We start from the raw sequence: 19161 nt of genomic DNA on the forward strand, positions 1-19161 counted from the left end.
GTGTATATTAGTCGCATCACGTAGCGTAGTGTCGCATAGCGTCGCGTTTAGGTCTAACTAGGATAATGAGTAGGAGCAACTACGCATTTCATCTAAATATGACTGTCTGATGATTGAATGTCAATCAAAAGGAGCTGTATTAATACACTGGACCGCAAAGAAAAGGGGTCAGTTTGAAGATATTTAAGATTTTCTAACCGACTCTTCATCTTTGCGGTCCAGTCCTATTTGATACTTTTCTTGGCTTCGGATGGGATGAGTGGGTAATCGTTTTTACTAACTACTATGCAGTTTCATATTTAACAAACATATCCAAGTTAGAAGCTTATCCCATGTCATAAGTTGCACTATTATACCTTTGTGTAGAACAAACTTCGTGAACTTGTGATGGCGCCAGAACTGTTAGCCAACATCTGGCACTATTACGACTTCATAACTAGAATCGTATTAATTTCAATGCTAGTGTTTATGCTGTAAATTGTATTTAATCGAGCGTACAATTATTGCACATAAACCGAAGGGAATAATTTATTAAAATCATGAGCGTGATCATTTAGTCTATCATAAATGTTAAAAAGCAGACTACCGTATTTACCTGCCTTTTAAATAATCATCTATTGAACTTCACTGCCTTAGAATCTATTATATCTACATAAAATATACTAGAAATAAATAATATTAGCTAGCATGTTCAAAATCTTTTTTCTAGATTGCATAAACCTGCTCGATCCGGTTTCCAATTACCTTTTTATACCGGTGGATATGCTTGTGCGAACTCTAAATTGAAACTACACCTATCCACGTTTTTGCGAGTCTATCAGACAGGTCAATAGCCCGCTATTTTAATCATAAAAATCTCAGATAAATAAAAGTGCTTTGGAGCTATCGGATCGGATATCGATATGAGAAGGATCAAGTCGCTATCGTTCCTTACAGAACAAACATTAAATATTTGTACTCACCTGTTCAGAAAATTATTTCACCTGCTTATGATCAAGCCATTTGAAATGTTTTACCTTCCAGTCCCATCATCAGACCAGCTCGATGGTGCCATAATATTGAATTGTCATCTAATCTACATATAATTGCCAAGTTTCATGATGATACAAGAATTAGAAGTGCGTGTAATTCCGATTCTAAGATTCCATTACATAGTTATATGTAGTTACATACACGCCGACCTAATAAAAGCGTTTTAAAAATAGGTCTTTTTGACTCTTCGGATACTAAATTGTTGTAGCTGTTTGCTTTTTTCTACTCAATGTCAACCACACATTCTAGAGTTCTGTATCAGCTACTATGCATATTGCATTGGACACAATTTTAAGTCGAGGCTACCCGTAATAAGGCGCATTGTCCCAATTTAGGAGACAATAGTCGGCCAGGAAGCTTTCGTAACGTTATGCCACTTCCGTTCCTTCCTACGTCAGTCCGCTGTGGAGTTGACATCGTTTTAATGCCTTCGCCTCAACTGTATTATAAGTACAACCTACTAATGTTTCTGGGCAAGAATAACATCTAGTTACTACAGCCCTTATCGCTACAAATCTGTTTCTTTCATTTGCTTGCAATCGGCATGAGTTTTTTAACTCGTGCTAAATAGCGACTAAAATTGTTTTGCTTACAAGTGACATGTTTTTATAGTTTTTAACCGACTTAAAAAAAGGAGGAGGTTCTCAATTCTACTGTATTTTTTAGACTTTAGACTTAGTATTAAGTAATCAGATTTTCTATTTGACAATGCGTTTTTTACATTGTAAGTATTATAACACTTTCTATCACGGAGTTTGACTCAAAATTGGTATTCTATTAATTAGTTCGTCATACACGTGTATATCAAATCGATATTAATTTTCAAACTAATTTATAAGTATTTGATGAATGTCAATCATACATATTTCAGCCTTAAACCGCCTTGTATTTTGTATTAAATAACTTTTGTACTTACACGTTAAAACGTAAATTAAATTCAAAAGTTATTAAAGTTATGAAACTCCGTTAACCCTTACATGATCAAATTTTCACCAGTTTCAATCAAATTGCTTCAAAACAGAACTGACAACTTGAAAACTTCAAACTTCCATATTTCATAATTAATGAAGACAATGGAAGTAGAAATTTTCCTGTCCTATTCAGTAATAAACCGTTAACGAATTTAACCGATGTGGCATAAAATATGAAATAAAACTCGGCCAGATTTAAAACGGTTTGTTGAAATTATTATTATTTTGATATCGATCATAAAGCATTACTTAACAAAAAGCGCATTAAATCAGCTTTAACAAATACCTAGTAGGTACCAAAAAAGTGACTGCAGAAGGAAAGTTTTTAAAGTGTTAGAAAACAATTATGTAACAATGTTATATTTTTACCAACTGAAGGTCAAAACAATCGGCAAGGTAAACATGAAAATTGACTCATAGTATTAAATAAATTGCATAAAACATCGTTTATTTTTGTCAAATAATTGTTAGGTACCAAAACAAAAGACACACAAACGCAATGCAATGCAAATATTTTAATAACAATTCAGGTTTCGTATCTAAGAATGGGTATTTTTTAAATTTTGTGAAAATAGTATTGTCACACAATTTTAGGTATTTTTTAAAAATACCTCCAAAAAGAAAGGTTTTTATAGAATAACGAATGTTCAGAAGAAGCCAAATTACAAAGCGAGTGCGGACACATTTGGTTTCAGCACATAAACAAATAGTCTTACAAAAGTCTAGATAGAGCCTGGAAAAGTGTTGCAATAATTTGGTATTGATTCACCCGTTTCCGTTCCGTTTCACTATGAGAAAATCGAGTGGAGAAGTTTTCTTACTGAACATTTATAATTCCTACTGGTCTTTAGTAAAATAGTACCTACTGGGAGTATTTATAACTAAAACTACATTATTAGATCTGCATAGATACGCGTGTCTCCAAAAATACTTTGATCAACCACGTTGGAGGCACGTGTCGCAGATCGTCAGATAAATTTGGCTTGACCGTTTTAACGTAGGTACAGTCAGCGTCAAATAATTCGTGACACCCAAAGTGGCCAAAAAGTCGGCAACACAACCTTATTCCAATAGGGATTATCGAAATTCTATTTAGTCCGTCAGACATATAATAAAAAAAATTGGACACATATTTTTTTATTGTTTCCATAATCGAATAATTACAGTATTATATTGAGTTGAAATGTCGCATGACGTCAGTTTTGAGTAAAAAATCTACTCAAGCGTGACGTAACGCGCCATTTCAACTCGATATAGCATTGTTATTATTAAATTATGAAAGAAAATAAAAAATATGAGTCTAATATTTTCTAATTATCTGTCTGACGGACAAATAATTGAAATTTTGTCATCTAGCCTATTGTAATAAAGACGTGTTGCGAACTTTTTGGCTTCTAGGTGCCACGAAATTTTTGATACTGACTGTACATAGTAAGCTATAAACTCCTAAGAATGTTTATCGGCTGGCTCCTAATCATCACGTAGTAAAATTACTTAGTAGGAGCACGCGCCAACGTGATTGTAAGGTGTAAGGGGAGACTTAACCTACGTAGGATCGTCGATCGTAGTGTGTGAAATTTTCTAGTCTATATTAGTAGGTGTGTTGTATTGTATTAAGAATACCTTAGGGACTATTGATTTTTATATCTACCACCTCGATGAATTTGAATGGTTTTTGGATGATTTTAAAACATAAGAGACAATACGGAGAGACTACAACTACCAGGAGAGAACGCATCTGTAAATACAGCAAACATAGAAAATCCCCCTGTGTCTAAACAAAGTAATTCCAATACGATTAAACATTAGTTTTACTAGGAATCCTTATTTGAATTGTCAAAATCTGTTGCCGGTGTAGGATTTTCAGCATGAAATAAAATATTAAATACCTAAGTAAGATAATAACACTAAGTAGTCATAAGCTTAATAGACCAATCGTAGTCTGAGTGATAAAGAAATTTGAATATACCAAATTAAAAAGATAACGCGATCATTTTCTGTGAGTGACCGACGACCGTTTGCTGAGAGGAGCTCGCACTTAACGCCCGTATTCACAAACGATGCTTGCTTAAGTGAAGCAGCAAATCGAACGCACAGCGTTTAAACGCTCTATTAATAGAGCTCTGTGATTGGTTCGTGTGTCACCCTGTGCGTCCACGCGCACTGTGAGACCTCATAGTAATGTTTGTGATAAGAGCGTAAGAAGCAGTTTCCGTGAGCATGTGGAATCACAATCACAATCATTTAGCCATTAGATGACAACTTCCGCTACGATTGTAATCGAGGCACGTGGCACAAGGTTGCGGTTCACGTTTTCTTGTACGGTTTCATGTTTCGCAGCACTTTCAGGCATTGGAAACCTATCTAAAACAGACTTTCGTTAACGGTATTGTGTACCAGGTAAAAATATAGAGTAGAGAACTCTACCATACCTACATAGTATAAAACAGTTGCTCTCGCTGTCTTCTCTTAAATCTTTTAAACTACGCAACGGATTTTAATACAGTTTTTAACAATAACTAGGTAGAGTGATTCAAGAGGAAGGTTTTTATGTCCGAGTATAATACATACCACCCATGCGAAGTTGGGTTCGCTTCGTTGGTAGCTAGTTGAGAATATAATAAAGAAGCAACCTTTTTTAATCCCTGCTTGTCTAAGATATTTCATATCTACTTACTTAGGTAAATCTTAAATGCTCGAGTGAAATTACTGCTAGAAATATTACTACCTGGTAGGGCCAGATGAATATCGCTTTCAACTTCAAGAAACATGATCCTAATGATAAAACTTCCGCATGATCCTAATGAGCAAACTTTCCTTCTGTTTAAGATATACCCTTCCTGCTTGTATATCCAGATACCCGTTATAGGTGAAATCTGACCTTAGGTATGTTACTAGCATCATTATATTAATATTGCATTAATGATTCATCAGATGTCGTCATTGTTCTATGCAATCAACATAATAAGAAACTTAACCGCGTTCATAGATTATCTTACTGAAACGAAAAAATGTCGTTGACCCCATTCGCAGCTAGTGATAAAATTAAAGAAGTGATAATACTCGTAGTAAAAGCTCATTTAGGTTCAATAGACAAAATCCTAAGTCCCTTCCATTATATCAATTCTGAAATGGAAACAAATCTTTTTGATATTCCTGTCTCTTTCTGAAGATCAGAACCTCCCGAAATAGCTTGTACCATAGACCAGCGTGAACCCTCAAGGCTACCGAAGATAATTGTGGCTCTCGCAGCGAGCCAACTCCGTCTGTAATTAGCGAAGCGAATACACTCTCTGCGACACAGTCTCGTAAAACGTAGAAAGAAACGGGCTTCGAACAAGTATCTGTCTAGACTTAGCACAACTGCATTTTCTACTTTAAAATGTGAGTGGCTCTAACATTATTAAGTGGATTTATTAATGTAGTCTCGCATTTTAAATTACGAGTATGCTTCTCCCAGTAGCGCCACGGCGCCCTTTCTTTGCTTGAGGCATTGGAATTTTATGCACTGCATTGCATTACATACTCAGTGTAGAGATACATCACACGCTCTAACAGCTTGTTTTGTGTTGTCGTCACGCTTATTACTGCTTTTGCCATAGCACGCTTTCGTTAGATCAATAAGTACCTAGTCGTTGTTAGCGGCTGGCTGTCTTAAAGCCTATAGTTTTTAGTCATTACTGATATTGGCTCCAGAATGACTACGTAACGAGCTTCTGATGACAATCTAGCATCGCTTGAACACTGCGATTGGCAATGAACGGGCTGACAGTGACAACGCTTGGCAAAAAGCCTGTACGGATCACTTTGTTTTTAGACACCACAACGCTCAGGTCATTGCATTACCAAACCTGTTTCTTTTCATCAATATTACATTTTTGTGGCGAGACTGTCTGTCTGATCAATTTGGTATCGAATGGTCCTCGGCAAATAATGTTTTTGATCATGAAAACGAACCGCATTTACTATAGCAGCAAAAAATCGCCAAAAATTCAGACGGGTCATAAATTACTCGGCCATAATTTACTGTCGTTGAGGCACGGCACAGAATCGTATAAATGAAAAGTCTTTCGGCATTTTAGTAGTAGTTCGTTTTGATAAAATAAACCATCAGTAAACTAATCACTATCGATTGGTGCAGTCATAGCTCACTTTAAAACTGCAGATACCGCCTAAATTATGCCGTTTTGTACTTATTTAAAGAAATACTCTTTTGTTAGTCAGTTATGTGTGGTATGGATTAAAGAGTAGACCGTAGGTGTATTTTAACTGCTCCTTATCATCAACCGACTTCTCTATCAATTTGGAACTCGGACTCTATCTCGAATTCAGAACTCGAGTCGGCCACTCCGGAACTGAAACCGTTGGGCTATTGTCCCCTATTTTGGCTTCCGTACCCTTTACTTATATAGACTTATCGTAACTTTTGTCTCCAGCCGGACTAGGATGCGTGCCGTGATAAAATCTTATCGATGATTTTAGACGACAAATGTATGGGCTTATCGCGTAAAATCGATAAAACGGCGTGATGAACGCTTATTGCGGCGCGCATCCTAGGTCTACAGGACCACGTAGCTTTTCCATACACTCTCATCATCATAATCATCATTTCAGCCATAGGACGTCCACTGCTGAACATAGGCCTCTCCCAATGACTTCCACATCGCACGGTTGGTAGCGGCCTGCATCCAGCGCCTTCCTACTACCTTTATCAGGTCGTCGGTCCACCTTGTGGGTGGACGTCACACGCTGCGTTTTCCGGTACGCGGCCTCCATTAGAGAACCTTGCTGCCCCATCGGCCATACGCTCCCCATACGCTCTATTGCTGATACAAAGAGCCGATGGCCGCTGGGGCAGGAAAGTTCTTGAGTGGCGACCACGAGCCGGAAGACGTAGCGTGGGCAGGCCTCCCACTAGGTGGACCGACGATCTGGTGAAGGTCGCGGGAGGTGCCTGGATGCGAGCGACGCAGGACCGGTCTTTGTGGAAATCCTAATCCTTGGGGGAGTTCTTTGTCCAGCAGTGGACTTTCGGCTGAAACAAACGAACGAACGAACGCTCTATTGATGTTTATTTATTTTAGACTTATCCTTATCTTCTTTTGTCTCCAGGACAACGTCACCCCCGGGGGAGCCGCTGGTGCGAGCGCCGGCCGGCAAGCCGCGTTGCCCCCCCGCGATATCGCGGCTTCGCGTCGAGAAGGTGGAGGGGGGGCTGGCGGTGGCGGGGGTGGTGGTGGCCGCCAACTGCCAGATAGTCCTCCCGATCTTTGGCTTCTTGTTTATGCTGGTCGGCTGCGTGCTGACAGGTAAGATTCTCAAAACTTTACATAGTAACTATACTAATGATGCTTGCCTAAGTGAAGCAGCAAATCGAACGCACAGCGTTGAATAGAGCTCCGTGATTGGTCCGTGTGTCACCCTGTGCGTCCACGGCTCCACGCGCACTGTGAGACTTCATAGTAATGTTGCGCGGACGCACAGGGTGGCACACGCGCCGGCCGGCAAGCCTCGCTGCCCCCCCGCGATCTCGCGGCTTCGCGTCGAGAAGGTGGAGGGGGGGCTGGCGGTGGCGGGGGTGGTGGTGGCCGCCAACTGCCAGATAGTCCTCCCGATCTTTGGCTTCTTGTTTATGCTGGTCGGCTGCGTGCTGACAGGTAAGATTCTCAAAACTTTATAGTAACTATACTAACGCCCGTAGGTATTCGCTAATGATGCTTGCTTACGTGAAGCAGCAAATCGAACGCACAGCGTTGAATAGAGCTCTGTGATTGGTCCGTGTGTCACCCTGTGCGTCCACGGCTCCACGCGCACTTCGAGACTTCATAGTAATGTTGCGCGTGGACGCATAGGGTGGCACACGCGCCGGCCGGCAAGCCGCGCTGCCCCCCCCGCGATCTCGCGGCTCCGCGTCGAGAAGGTGGAGGGGGGGCTGGCAGTGGCGGGGGTGGTGGTGGCCGCCAACTGCCAGATAGTCCTCCCGATCTTTGGCTTCTTGTTTATGCTGGTCGGCTGCGTGCTGACGGGTAAGATTCTCAAAACTTTACACAGTAACTATACCTACTAAGCGCTCCTGCACACGACGCCGCTACCGCGCTGCCGCCGCGCCGTTGCGTCGCCGCGCCTTTGCACTGTGTATACGTTTTACTCGGTGTGTATGAACAGTGCAAAGGCGCTTCGACGGCGCGGCGGCGGCACGGTAGCGGCGTCGTGTGCAGGAGCGCTAACGCCCGTATTCACTAATGGTGCTTGTCTAAGTGAAGCAGCAAATCGAACACACAGCGTTGAATAGAGCTCTGTGATTGGTCCGTGTATGGCGGGGGTGGTGGTGGCCGCCAACTGCCAGATAGTCCTCCCGACCTTTGGCTTCTTGTTTATGCTGGTCGGCTGCGTGCTGAGGGGTAAGATTCTCAAAACTTTACACAGTAAACTAACGCCCGTATAAACATTACTATGAGGTCTCACAGTGCTCGTGGAGGCACATGGTGACACACGGAGCAATCACGGAGCTCTATTCAACGCTGTGCGTTCGTTTTACTGATTCATTTAAGCAAGCACTGGTGAATACTGGCGTAAGTCACTACCTATATGTGTGACCATACACTTGGCTCTTTTGATCTCTAATTTATCAATAGAGTGATTCAAGGAGAAGATTTAGAAGTTAAAGATTTGTGTAAATTGGTTGAAATATAACACCACACTTGCACCCTTTTGAAGCTGAGCTCTACTTTTGACCACGATTTTGGCGCTGTGGTTGGATATTTGATTACAATACCTGAAGCTACGTGCGGGTTCGATCCCCGTAGGTAATGAGCTTATCACAATTATCTGACAAACATCCTATTTAACCAAATATAATTTCCTTAAATCTTCAAAGACACATCTGTGATAATTTTGTTAGGTTTCATCTAAACAAACCTAACCTTTATTACATAATATTGATCACGACAGAATAAGCCCGTACTGCTCTTCAATTTGCTACGGTTTTCATATAGAGAGGCTCATTTGATTAACAGATTTTCTGCATCTTGTCCCCGATCCGACGTATGGTTATGCAACGGAACGAGTTAGGAGTAGATCATGTACTTTCTACTTAGAACTAAACGCTGTTCAAGACCCAGATTTAATCTGGAAGCGTAGCATTGCTTACGAAATGCCGGCCCAGAACATTTATTCTAAAATCAATACTATGCAATGTGCATGTGTGCGTAAACCACAGTCCAAATGCTATCCCGGTCAAATTAGCTTTATATTGTCGCCGAATCTATCTTTGATAGGGCGGGGCACATAATACACATGGGGCAGAAAAGTTCTCAAGTGGCGACCACGGGCCGGAAGACGTAGCGTGGGCAGGCCCCCCACTAGGTGGACCGACGATCTGGTAAAGGTCGCTGGTGGAACCTGGATGCGGGCAGCGCAAGACCGGTCGTTATGGAAAATCCTTGCGGTAGGGTTTTTTCCAGCAGTAGACGTCATTTGGCTGAAACGAACGAACTATCTTTAATTACTATATTAAGACATTTCAGTCTTCATAAATTTCTGTAAAACAATATTGCTAAAATCTTTTGACGTGGACTATACGTCCAAGGAATCCTACGTACCAATAACATTTCCCGAAAATGTAATCTAGAAGCTATTCTCGGTATGTTAACGCGTTTCCAATCGGCATCCAGGCTTTTGCGACTATTTTATGACGCGAAGAAAGGAAGATCGTTTTGCTGATATTTGAAAATGTTTTTGCTTGATGCTAGAACCTTCTTTATCTGTTAGTCACTAGCTAGAATATAGAAGCATAATATAGTCTTTACATAGTGCCGCTGTCTGTTCGCATAGGTCTTTTAAACTACGCAACGGGTTTTAGCTGTTTTCATCAGTAAATAGAGTGCTTTAAGAGGACGGTTTTTATGTATATGTGCACCCGGCGAAGTCAGTCGCTCGTATAAATACATTGAGATGGATAGGTAAATATGTTCGTACATTCGTTCGTCGTAAAATATGTTCGTACCTAATTATCATTTCCATACAACAGAAAAGAGATATTCCTTGAAGTCGGTACCCTTGCAACAATGTCAGATATTTTTAGTTAGGTTACCGCTGAAAGACAGTACACACCTAACCGACCATTAGCTTCAAAGGTGATGGAGGTATGAATGGTTTATTTTCAGTGAAAGTACATCGAAAACAAATGAGTAAACGAAAATGCGTTATCTGAAACAGTGTTATTGGATGTTTTTTCGATTACTTAAAGTTACTTTTAACAGTGTGATTGAAAGTTTTTGAATAAAAATAACACGTTTGTTATGGTAAAAATGCAATAAATTATTATTATTACTTTGCTTTTACATGTAAATGATGTAACCGAATAAATTGGCTGCAGTGTTACAATCCGTAATTCCTTCACAAAAACAGGAATCATTTATAACTAGCTGACCCGGCGAACTTTGTTCCGCCTTAATGGCAATAAATAACGGGATAAAAAGTATCCTATGTCCTTCTCCTGGCTCTAAACTACCTCGCTGACAATTTTCAGCTAAATCAGTTCAGCCGTTCTTGAGTTATAAGTGGAGTAACTAACACGACTTTCTTTTATATAATAGAAGATAGAAGATATTTACCTGACTGAAATCCACCATTAAATACACGGAATTTTCCGCTCGTAAATGTTTATGTCTGACAGTGTTAACATTACTAACTATAGCCTGTTCATTACTTATCCAATAAATTGTAGATGATATTGGAAAAAAATACAACTGTAGGGACGTGTAATATTGTTTGTTTCTCGTTTCTAGAGCCAAGCTACTCGTAGATTAAGCCGCAAGCGTACATTTACTGCACACCGCAACGTGATATCCCGTACTAATTGGTAGCCTTCGCTAGTGCACTGCGGTGGATTAAGTATAAATCCCTTTTAATTGGGAAAATGTTTCCCATTGCAGTGCTATTCTTGGAAAGTTAAACATTCATATTAATGCGAGCATAAAAGCTTGATTTTCAATTAGTATTTGTTCGATAGCCATTGTTTGTTCACTTTTGAAATTAATTTAAAATTTCAGAAATCCATAATTGGTAATAAATATGTATCGATTATATTATCTCTATGAAATGCTCTACATCGCCTATAAAGTCAATTTAATGTATGGTTCGGTCGTTTCTTTCACAGAATATCGGTTTGTCCTACATTTCAGAGTAGGCGTCGCTATTCCGGCATAACAACTTTAATCGAAAGTTGGACGCTTAAAATTTTAATACTGTTTTACTACCGAATCTAAAACTTCAGTACCTAGTTAAATATGTTAAAGGAGTACCTACTATTATAGGTAATGCAATTTAAGTCTTCATTGAAAATATAAAAATTACGTTTGTAATAATTCTACATGAGGTTTTTGGGTATTCCGTACGTAAAGTCCGTTTTAGGCATTAAAGAAACTATGATGAGGAGCTTTATAGTTCTTTGGTTTAAGTATTCCTAATTATTAACAAAGTAGGTAACTAAAATTATCACAATGATGCTATATGTAATCAACACCATCTTATGTAATGTCGGAATGTACACTGAAAGTGATACGATACGTCGTATAAGAAAGGCATGTGTATTGTCACACTTGTACGCGATATCCATCAGGACAATGGATATGAATTGTTTGGGATAGTATAACGAGGCGACCCGCATAATTGTACCCCAGTTAGTGCAGCCTATTGCTTTGTACCCACAGGTCACAGAAACTTAAGGGAGATGTGACAAGGGGGCGGGCCAGTGTCGCAGCAATATGCCCAAAAACAGAACACTTTCCTCGTGACAGCAATGATGACTGCAGCAACGTCATAATGTCAACAGTTTACATTGCTTACGTAGTAGGTTATTCGCACATATTTTGATTACTTTGTGTGTGTGAATTTCTAATGCGACACTGAGTTTCGAACTCGGCGCATTAGTTGGCATCTCTCTTCTTTATGTTTGTACCCCATTTAGTCGGCTGCATCGACGTCATCTGCAGGCGACAGTCTTAACTGTAGAGCATGCAACACTGAGCTACGATTTGGAGGGACGCCAATTGCTAAGCGCCAGACTTTAGGCCCCCACACAGTGCCTATACTTACCTACTACAAAATATGTGGTCTATGTGATGATGTAATTATATCTCTTTGCCATCTTAGTTCTCTTACCCACGGCGATATCCTTTTTGCAGGATCTGGTTTAGCTTTAGTGTTTTAAGACATCCCGTTTACAGTGTCCCATAAAATATCCGAATTTCGGATTCGGTTTTGTTATTGAACGGACCAAAAAAGGCAGGATCCAGTTTAATTACAAGTATTGTTTAGACGTGTTCTGTATTATATAGACGTGACTTCCTGCATACATTTTCTTGCAAAAAAACGGGATACTGGCATGTGACCACACAAGTGCAGTATTGCGATATCCAGTAATGCAAGATCCCGCAAAACTAGATTGCCGTGGAAAGAGTCCTTATCTATTGGTTTGAATCATTGCATTTTAAGATTATTTTTTCTTTTCAGCGGCATCGTATCGCGGTTGCGGCGAGAACGAGGAGCCTGACCACTATGCGGCGCGCATCGCCTTCACTGGCAACTCGCGCGTGCTCGGCCCAGTGTGCATCGTCGCTGGTGCCCTCATGACTATTGCTGGTTAGTAAAAAATATTCAAGATTTGAATTTAAAATAGAAGAAGAAAAACAAAAAATAATGATAATATCGCATCGCCTTCACTGGCAACTCGCGCGTGCTCGGCCCAGTGTGCATCGTCAGGTGCCGGGCATGACCATTGCTGGTTAGTAAAAAAAAATTGAATTTGGAATAGAACACGAAAAAGAAAAAATAAGGTAGTGTCGTATCGCCTTCACTGCGAACTCTCGCGAACCCTCATGAGTCTCATCATGACCATTGCTGGTTAGTAAAAAAAATTGAATTTGGAATTAAAGAACATCATGCATGAAAGAAAAACATTGTGATAGAGTTTTATAAAGGAGTTTTTGTTGCCACCTTTTATCGCGCCGTAAGAGAAAAAGAAATGGGTAGAGAAAGTGTTTAATTCCTATAATTCCTGCGAATTATCCAGTTTTCTCTTGTCTCAAAATATTGACAATCAATTTACGAGATTGTTACATCTATGCTGTTTACATAACTGCTCACCAACGGTAGATTTCCCATTTCCCATGCTTGCTTACCTAACATTTGTAACAAAGCAGACACATTGTACCAGCGATTGACCGGAAGATAATAGGGAAATTATGCAAATCGGTTCCGCCATAATAAATGATCAGATGAACAGGCGATTATGGTAATTTATTTATAGGGGACCGCAATTTCGCCAACTGAATTATTAATCGTTTGTGTGATCTCTACTAAAATTCATAGGAGAAATTTAAATGAAATCAAGTTATTCATCGACGATAGTCGATGATTGATAAATCTAGATTTTTATCTAAGCAAATTACGCGTTGCAGCGACTTGCTTTCATCCATGCACGCAGATTTCTCGCAGGTAAAAATCTATTAGCTGCAATAAACTGATCGAAAACAGTATTTCTCTTCACATCTTCTATTAGTTTATTTTATTTTAGAAGACCAACTTTCTTTAATTCATTTCCAAACATTCTGTCTGGGATTTAAGCCTTCACAAGCCTTCACTTGCTTGATGATGGAACACGCTGTGTAGATCACTGAACATTCTATTAGTGATAGAAACGAATATCCTACTAGGTAATCCTACTAATATTATAAATGCGAAAGTTTGGATGTCTGGATGTTTGTACTCTTTCACGCAAAAACTACTGAACGGATTTTGACAAAACTTTACAATATTAATGTTATAACCCAGAATAATATAGACTATAATTTATGACAACCTGTGACAAACTAAATTGCACGCGGGTGAAGCCGCGGGCAAAAGCTAGTTCGTCATAAATCTTGAAGTTCTTCGTAATATTTTAATTAACTTATGGTTATTTGCAGGCATCGTGCTGTGCATCTTGATGCGGGCCGCGCAACGTCGGCAGCGCAGGCTGGCGTTCCACTGTCCCATCCACGGCGACTTCTACCCTCTAAGTCCTCAAAATAGCAGAAAATATTCTCGTAAGTCTATTTGGCAGTAAAAAATTGTTTCTGTTTAAATATTTCTTCGAAAAAAAAAGGACAACAGGAACTCGCTCTCCTGAAGAGGATTTGCGCTCACAGTCAGTTGGCCAGTCTTTCCATTAACAATATGAACGCATATTAACCAACAATTTATCATCCAAGGCATAAGGATTGAGGACTTTTTAGAAGTAGAGAGTACTATGAGGTTTCATGAACAGACAATGAGGATTGTCGACTTTTAGCAGACAGTACTACCTAATAGTGGGCAGGCTTTCCACTAGGTGGACTGACGATCTAAGGAAGGTCGCGCAAAGTAACTGGATACGGCCAGAGCGCAGGACCGGTCATTGTGGAAATCCTTGGGGGAGGCCTTTGTCCAGCAGTGGACGTCATTTGGCTGAAATGATGAGGCAATCCTTGGGGGAGGTCTTTGTTCAATAGTGGACGTCATGTACCTCTTTAGGTAGTTCTAATGAGGTTTATGTACATTTACAGTCAATGAGGATTGATGACTTTACTAATGAGCTCTATGCATTTGCAGACAGCCCCTCAGGGCTCTGGCGCTTCCTGCGCGGCTGGCTGGGCATGGTGGAGGAGGGCGAAGCGCCGCGTTGCCCGCGCTCCACGGAGCCTGCTTCGCCCGCGCGCGCCGACGCGCCCTGCCCGCCGCCACTTCCCTTCTTGGTGCCCTCCGACTCTGTGGTGTAAGTTTTCTGAACATCTACCTATGTGAAGACCCTGGCCATTAACAAGAAATTCAATTTCAAAATTTAAATTTAGAATGGAAAAGCAATGAATAAGAAAAACTTTTCTTTAACTCGATACTGGCAAGAAGCATAGCGTAGGCTAAAACTTTTTCAACTTTTCACCATTATTCTTTACTCATACGTTTTCGAACGTCTCGGAGTGATCTCCGAAAACGCAACATTAAACACCGCTTGATGATGATCGACACCTATCAGTCTGTAATGCTTTGTATCTTCTTTAAATTTTTCTTTGTCGTAACTTGGTAAAAACTCAACGCGTACCTATCTAAGTTTGCGTAACGTGCCACAAAAATAATGCAACCTCTTTACAAGATAACTTAGCAACAATGTCTTCTCAATTTTATGTTTATAGTACCTACCTTTAACCTAACAACAGCCTTGAATAGCCCATATAGAGCCAAAGAAACATACTCGTAGCTAAATAGATACGTTTTCTATATTATATCTTCTATTTACAGAGGCATGGCGTCAGTGCTGGGAGCCCCGCTTAGCCCCGAGCAGACCTTCGGCTCCATCAAATCGCTGGCCATATCGAGGGAAGTCGCCAGCTTCCCCTTATCGAGGTCTCCCACCCCGCCGCCTTTGAGGTAAGTCCTGGACAAATAAATGTGTAACTTCTTAAATAAAAATGGACTTCTTCAGCTTCTTGCTTAGTGCAGAGACCGCCAGAATAAATTGTACATGTGACATCTTTAAGTAATAAATACTTTTTTGTGTGGGTGGTGAATATTGCCACAATACCTAAGCGTCTGAAGTGGCAATAGCTGAAGGCTCTTTCCAATAACATTCGCATAGGACTGCTTCTTACAAAGGAAATTAAACAGTTTGTTCTTTTCCAGCTGCCCCCCATTCAAGGACGAGTCGAAGAGCATCGAGGAAAGCATCCCCAATTCGGTGTCGCGGCCGGAGTTCGACTGTCCCCCTTCCTGCAACTACCGCGTGGTGGAATGCAAGCTCACCACCACCGACGAAATCTCTCGCCCCAGCCCCCCTGTGCACAAACCCTCCCGGCCCTCCACTGTCTCCATCACCATACCCGACGAGGGCAAGGGTTAACCCCCCCTGAAACACTAGACACTATGTTCAAATTTAAGTGTGAACGCGCGTGTGTGACGCCGGAATGTGATCTTTATTGTCGAATTCAAGTATCGAACTCGCAAATCAGTGGACGAACTTTGGATAAATTCACAATAAAGCGCTTGTAAATTTTGATATCTGCTCAAACAATCACATTCGTCTTCCGCTNTTTTATATTTTTATTTTTATATTTTATAAGTATTCAAACATCTATATCTATACTTCTATACTAATATTATAAAGCTGAAGTTGTGGAACATGACGCTCAACCACCATAAGGAGTTAGAACATTTAATTTACACAATCTTGGTTTGTCTACTTTAAAAGTTCTACAAAAAAGTCCGCTACAGCATATGTCTATCTTTTATGGTTGGCTCACTGTAACCTTTTTGTCTGGATGTCTGGATGNTAGTTCCTAATTATTTTCAAAGTAGGTAACTAAAATTATCACAATGATGCTATATGTAATCAACACCATCTTATGTAATGTCGGAATGTACACTGAAAGTGATACGATACGTCGTATAAGAAAGGCATGTGTATTGTCACACTTGCCCGCGATATCCATCAGGACAATGGATATAAATTGTTTGGGATAGTATTACGAACGACCCGCATAATTGTACCCCAGTTAGTGCAGCCTATTGCTTTGTACCCACAGGTCACAGACACTAAAGGGAGATGTGACAAGGGGGCGGGCCAGCAATATGCCCAAAACAGAACACTTTCCTCGTTACAGCAATGATGACTGCAGCAAAGTCATAATGTCAACAGTTTACATTGCTTGCGTAGTACTAAAGATTATTCGCACATATTTTGATTACTTTGTGTGTGAATTTCTAATGCGACACTGAGTTTCGAACTCGGCGCATTAGTTGGCATCTCTCTTTTTTATGTTTGTACCCCATTTAGTCAGCTGCATCGACGTCATCTGCAGGCGACAGTCTTAACTGTAGAGCATACAACACTGAGCTACGATTTGGAGGGACGCCAATTGCTAAGCGCCAGACTTTAGGCCCCCACACAGTGCCTATACCTACTTACTTACCTACTACAAAATATGTGGTCTATGTGATGATGTAATTATACCTCTTTGTAGTCTTTACGACTCTTACCCACGGCGACATCCTTTTTGCAGGATCTCGTTTAGCTTTAGTGTTTTAAGACATCCCGTTTACAGTGTCCCGTAAAAAATCCGAATTTCGGATTCGGTTTTGTTATTGAACGGACCAAAAAAAAGGCAGGATCCAGTTTAATTACAAGTAGTTTAGACGTGTTCTGTATAGACGTGACTTCCTGCATACATTTTCTTGCAAAAAAACGGGATACTGGCATGTGACCACACAAGTGCAGTTTTGCGATATCCAGTAATGCAAGATCCCACAAAACTGGATTGCAGTGCCTGTAGTGGTTTGATTCGTAGCATTTTAAGATTTTTTTTTTCTTTCCAGCGGCATCGTATCGCGGTTGCGGCGAGAACGAGGAGCCTGACCACTACGCGGCGCGCATCGCCTTCACTGGCAATTCGCGCGTGCTCGGCCCAGTGTGCATCGTCGCTGGAGCCCTCATGACCATTGCTGGTTAGTAAAAAATATTCAAGATTTGAATTTAGAATAGAAGAAGAAAAAGAAAAACCAATGATTTATAATATCGCATCGCCTTCACTGGCAACTCGCGCGTGCTCGGCCCAGTATGCATCGTCAGGTGCCGGGCTCATGACCATTGCTGGTTAGTAAAAAAAAATTGAATTTGGAATAGAACACGAAAAAGAAAAAATAAGGTAGTGTCGTATCGCCTTCACTGCGAACTCTTGCAAACCCTCATGAGTTTTATGACCATTGCCATTGCTGGTTAGTAAAACAAAATGAATTTGGAATTAAAGAACAATAGGTAAAAGGAAAAAATGTGATGGAGTTTTTCTTGCCAGCTTTTTTCACGCCGTAAGAGAAAAAGAAATGGGTAGAGAAAAAAGTTTTTATTCCTACAGAAGCAAATTATCCAGTTCCCTTGTCTCAAAATACTGACAATCAATTTACGAGATTGTTACATCTAAATGCTGTTTACATAACTGCTCACCAACGGTAGATTTCCCATTTCCCATGCTTGCTTACCTAACATTTGTAACAAAGCAGACACATTGTACCAGCGATTGACCGGAAGATAATAGGGAAATTATGCAAATCGGTTCCGCCATAATAAATGATCAGATGAACAGGCGATTATGGTAATTTATTTATAGGGGACCGCAATTTCGCCAACTGAATTATTAATCATTTGTGTGATCTCTACTAAAATTCATAGGAGAAATTTAAATGAAATCAAGTTATTCATCGACTATCAATCTAGATTTTTATCTAAGCAAATTACGCGTTGCAGCGATTTGCTTTCATCCATGCACGCAGATTTCTTATCCGCCAGTAAAAATCTATTAGCTGCAATAAACTGATCGAAAACAGTATTTCTCTTCACATCTTCTATTAGTTTATTTTATTTAGAAAACCATCTTTCTTTAATTCATTTGCAAACATTCTGTCTGGGATTTAAGTGATGATGGAACACACTGTGTAGATCACTGAACATTATATTAATTATAAATTCAAATTCATTAATTTATTTGCTAGAATACATAATCACATGCTCGTTTTACAAATCAGTTCTTACAGCTATTAAATTATTCCCATGTATTCAGCCTGCAAGTAGACTTACAAATATTTTATCAGTCAGTTCAGTTATTAAACATACAATGTCATAAATTAAATTAATATATTAAATTATTGCAGTTATAGATAGAAACGAATATTCGTCATAAATCTTGAAGTTCTTCATATTTAATCAACTTATGGTTATTTGCAGGCATCGTGCTATGCATCTTGATGCGGGCCGCGCAACGTCGACAGCGCAGGCTGGCGTTCCACTGTCCCATCCACGGCGACTTCTACCCTCTAAGTCCTCAAAATACCAGAAAGTATTCTCGTAAGTACTATTTGGCAGTAAATAATTGTTTCTGTTTAAATATTTCTTCGAAAAAATAAGGACAACAGGAACTCGCTCTCAAGAAGATTTGCACTCACAGTCAGTTGGCCCTATCACGAAAGAAAATGTTCATGATATTGGGCCATCTCCTTTTTAGGGTTCCGTAGTCCTGACAAGGAACCCTTATAGTTTTTGTGTCATTTTCCTAAACTCTTTCCTCAACATGAATGCATGGTAATTAACAATATA

At 40.1% G+C, this 19161-nt stretch overlaps 1 protein-coding gene across 2 annotated transcripts in view; it reads left to right on the forward strand.

Moving 5' to 3' along the window:
- The window catches only part of LOC114366712 (uncharacterized), a 51171-nt gene that overhangs the window by 28810 nt on the left and 3200 nt on the right, over positions 1 to 19161 (forward strand). For both annotated transcript variants that reach the window (XM_028323664.1, XM_028323665.1), the window contains exons 2-7: positions 7116 to 7312; positions 12519 to 12647; positions 13973 to 14092; positions 14637 to 14799; positions 15321 to 15449; positions 15702 to 16093. In XM_028323664.1, coding sequence (XP_028179465.1) covers positions 7116 to 7312; positions 12519 to 12647; positions 13973 to 14092; positions 14637 to 14799; positions 15321 to 15449; positions 15702 to 15918 — 955 coding nt within the window. In that variant the 3' untranslated portion in view covers positions 15919 to 16093. The remainder of the gene's footprint in view (positions 1 to 7115; positions 7313 to 12518; positions 12648 to 13972; positions 14093 to 14636; positions 14800 to 15320; positions 15450 to 15701; positions 16094 to 19161) is intronic.

This window comes from Ostrinia furnacalis, unplaced genomic scaffold, assembly GCF_004193835.3.
Source record: "Ostrinia furnacalis isolate ACB-3 unplaced genomic scaffold, ASM419383v2 OfSCF0666, whole genome shotgun sequence".
Lineage (NCBI taxonomy): Eukaryota > Metazoa > Arthropoda > Insecta > Lepidoptera > Crambidae > Ostrinia > Ostrinia furnacalis.